This window comes from Priapulus caudatus, unplaced genomic scaffold (assembly GCF_000485595.1).
Source record: "Priapulus caudatus unplaced genomic scaffold, Priapulus_caudatus-5.0.1 Scaffold2544, whole genome shotgun sequence".
In the NCBI taxonomy this organism is placed as follows: Eukaryota; Metazoa; Priapulida; class Priapulimorpha; order Priapulimorphida; family Priapulidae; genus Priapulus; species Priapulus caudatus.
The window spans coordinates 21,467-24,939 of record NW_014579605.1 but is presented as its reverse complement, the minus strand read 5'-3'; the positions used below and the strand labels follow the sequence as shown (position 1 = coordinate 24,939).

The 3,473-nt window shown below is 46.9% G+C and overlaps 1 protein-coding gene across 2 annotated transcripts in view; it reads left to right on the top strand.

Annotated features, from left to right (window-relative positions):
• The first annotated feature begins 1,172 nt into the window (after positions 1–1,172).
• LOC106818807 (MAGUK p55 subfamily member 5-like) overlaps positions 1,173–3,473 on the top strand; it is a 19,095-nt gene continuing 16,794 nt past the window's right edge. For both annotated transcript variants that reach the window (XM_014823480.1, XM_014823479.1), the window contains exon 1: positions 1,173–1,648. In XM_014823480.1, coding sequence (XP_014678966.1) covers positions 1,260–1,648 — 389 coding nt within the window. In that variant the 5' untranslated portion in view covers positions 1,173–1,259. The remainder of the gene's footprint in view (positions 1,649–3,473) is intronic.

The window sequence follows — 3,473 nt, the reverse complement described above, 5'->3', positions numbered from 1 at the left end:
GGGATTGAGAACATTGGTTATGAGGAGGAGGACGGTTCTGATGGATTCGACCCGATGGACATTGTGGGGACCACTCCCCCGCGACGACCGATACGTAAGTAATCCCCTCCCCCCAGCCCCACCCACCCCCGCGGCGACCCATACGTAAGTATATATATATATGATTATAATAAAAAAAACATGTTATTATTGTAACCCTACAGTTACATATCTTGGGAGCAGAGAACAACGAACAAAAATGTCGCTTTTTGCATGGCACCCAAAACAAAGATTGCAGAGCTGAGAGGTGGGGGAGCGTAGGGTGTGGAGAGGGAAGTGGAGGAACCAACAAAATATTAAGTCATCCACTATTTAGCGCAGTTAGCTGTTTTTGCGCCCCACCTGTTCAGAAATCCTCGCTACGCCACTCCCCATGCTGCCGCCAGTTTTGAAATACCGTGACGTCAGAAACCTACAGCCTAACATACGTGCATGTAACCATGCGAAGATTATGGTCACGTGGCGCCATCTATTACCAGCAGCTGTTAACTATTGGTAGTAAACATGTACGCGGGTGCGTGATAATAGTCACCTGATCCATATCGGAAATTTTTTTTTGGTCGTTTCACAATCGTTATCGTAATCGACAAAGTTCAATTCTTATATCAATAAAACAGCTCTGTTTTTATATGATTCTAGAAGTGATGCGTCATATAGACACACACATGCGCGCGCACGCACACACACACACACGTACACGCGCGCGCGCACACACACACACACGCACGCACACACGCTCACGCACACGTACACGCACACGCACGCACACACACGTACGCGTTGCCGTTGCCGTTGCCGTGGTTACGGCAGCAGTATCCTCATCCTCCGTCTCTCGTTATCTCTCCGCGCAGCTATGATAGAGTTGATGGGCTCGCTCTCCTACATCCAGCACCGACTCGAACACTCTGAACATCACGAAGAACTCTCCGTCCTCGCCCGGTTGTTCCGCAACGTTGAGTTCCAGAAGGCCATCGGCCTTCACAACCAGGTGGTCGCGATCCTGTCGAAGTACAAGCAACGCACGCCCGCCGCCACGGAGGCTGAGTCACTCACACAGGAGGTAAAGGGGATGTGGGGAGGAGGAGGTCGACGACGACGACGACAGCAGCGGCAGCGTTCAGGTGGAGGTTCAGATAGAGGGCGCCGGTGTGCAGCGCGGCGGCGGCGACGGCTCGCCCCCGCCCCTCATCCGTTACCGCGACCCCGCGACGACCTCTCCGATGAAGAGCTTCGGGAAACAAGCGAACGTGCCGGCGGCGCGCCACAACGGTCACGCGGGCGCGACCGCCAACGACACCTACTGGGACATTAAGGGGCCGCAGCCGCACCGCGAGGTGGCCGTGGACGTACCGGACGGATTCGTCGGACAATCGAAGGTGCCGCCGCGCTACCCCACGCCGCAGCGCCCCTCGGTGGCCGCCGCGGCGTCGCCGACCCACCGACAGGGGGCGCCGGACGAGGCGGCGAGTGTGGATCAGCTGGAGAGGATCCGGATGTACCAGGAGGATCTGCGGAAGAGGAAGGAGGAGGAGGACCGGCATGAGAGGGAGGCTGAGTTCCTGCGTAACTCGTTACGAGGCTCGGAGAAGCTGAAGGCTCTGATGAGCAAGTGAGTGATTAACGAGCGAGAGTCGCTAATGAGTGATCAGCGTAGTCGTGTTTAATTAACGATGCGATTTATATAGTAATTGTGACGAGTAACGAGTAATCGACACGTTGGTAATGATTAATTGTATTAGATAGAATAGTGTAATTAGTTTACAAAAATAGTGTAATTAAAATTGAGATTGAATAAGTAATTAGTGACTAATTAGTAATTAGAAGTGTGATGTGTGTAGGTTAGCAGTGCAGGTTTGGCTGATACGCTGGTAATGATTAATCATTAGTTAGAAAAGTTACAAACAATTAATTCAGATTAGTTTACGAAAATAGTGTAATTGAATTTTATATTAATTTAATTAGTAGTTGGAGGTGTGATGTGTGTAGGTTAGCATTGCAGGGTTATTGCTAAGCGTTATTGCAGGCTGTTTATGCTGGTCAGTAAAGGATAAGCTCAGGTCGACAGGCAAGGAAACTTGTTGTATATGTGTGTGTATATATATATATATATATATATCGGTCCAAACGTGCAATGTGGTTTTTGAAAGTTATACCGCATTTTCAACAACTGTGAACCGAAACATAAGGGCAATGCTTTTGAAAGCCCTCTATCGCTTAGCAATGCAAACATAGCAAACAACTAGCGAGGTTTGCCAGGGATTTCGGAAAGTTAAACACGACTTGGTGTTATTCATACTATTTACATTAGAAATAAAAATTTCACATGTTTAGTATTTTTATCCATTTTATTTTTTCTTAACAATATCGTTCATAACATGTAATTACTGTCATTCGACATGGCCTATAATAACAATAAATCATAGGTAGACTAAGGCAACTAAATGTTGAATTTTGCCGGTTTCAGTCTGTCTTACTCCTATTGATAGACTCCTGATGTGTATAACAGCTGACAGGACGCCCTAAGGCGAGCTGGTGCTGAATCGATCGATCGGTTGAGCGTGTGTATAACAGCTGGATCGCTGCTGGCTACACACACACACGAACACACACACGCGAGCGATTGCATGACCTCCGTTTGCAACGCGGAGGTAACAACTAATGATAATTCATCCTAGCTGCTGCTGACTCGACAACAACTCCCAATTAAGCAATCTCTAATCACGCAGCAGCAACGTAATGAAAAACAACACTATCTAACAATGCAAAGGCAACGCTTTATTCGAGAGAAGTTTGTATGCCACACTTTATGCAACAATAACTCTTTATGTACCATGAGCCACTTTAGTCAACGCCAACTCTTTATTCATCTTTTTTATACATCATAATACGAGTAATAATAGTGCAAAGCAAGCATGAATCAACGTAATCTAATGTGATCAAACCAACCATGACGCAACATGATGTGATATAACACGACATAATATAACATGATATAACATGCTGTAATGTGTCGTTGCAGTGCTGGAAAGTCCTAACACGATACAAGAGGCGAATGGGATGTGATGTAACATGGTATAACATTATGTAATGTGTGGTTGCAGTGGTGGACAGTCCTAACACGATACAGGAGGCGTGTGTGACGTGATGTAACATGGTATAACATTATGTAATGTGTGGTTGCAGTGGTGGACAGTCCTAACACGATACAGGAGGCGTGTGTAACGTGATGTAACATGGTGTAACACGACGTGATGTAACATGGTATAACATTATGTAATGTGTCGTTGCAGTGGTGGACAGTCCTAACACGATACAGGAGGCGTGTGTAACGTGATGTAACATGGTGTAACACGACGTGATGTAACATGGTGTAACATTATGTAATGTGTCGTTGCAGTGGTGGACAGTCCTAACACGATACAGGAGGCGTGTGT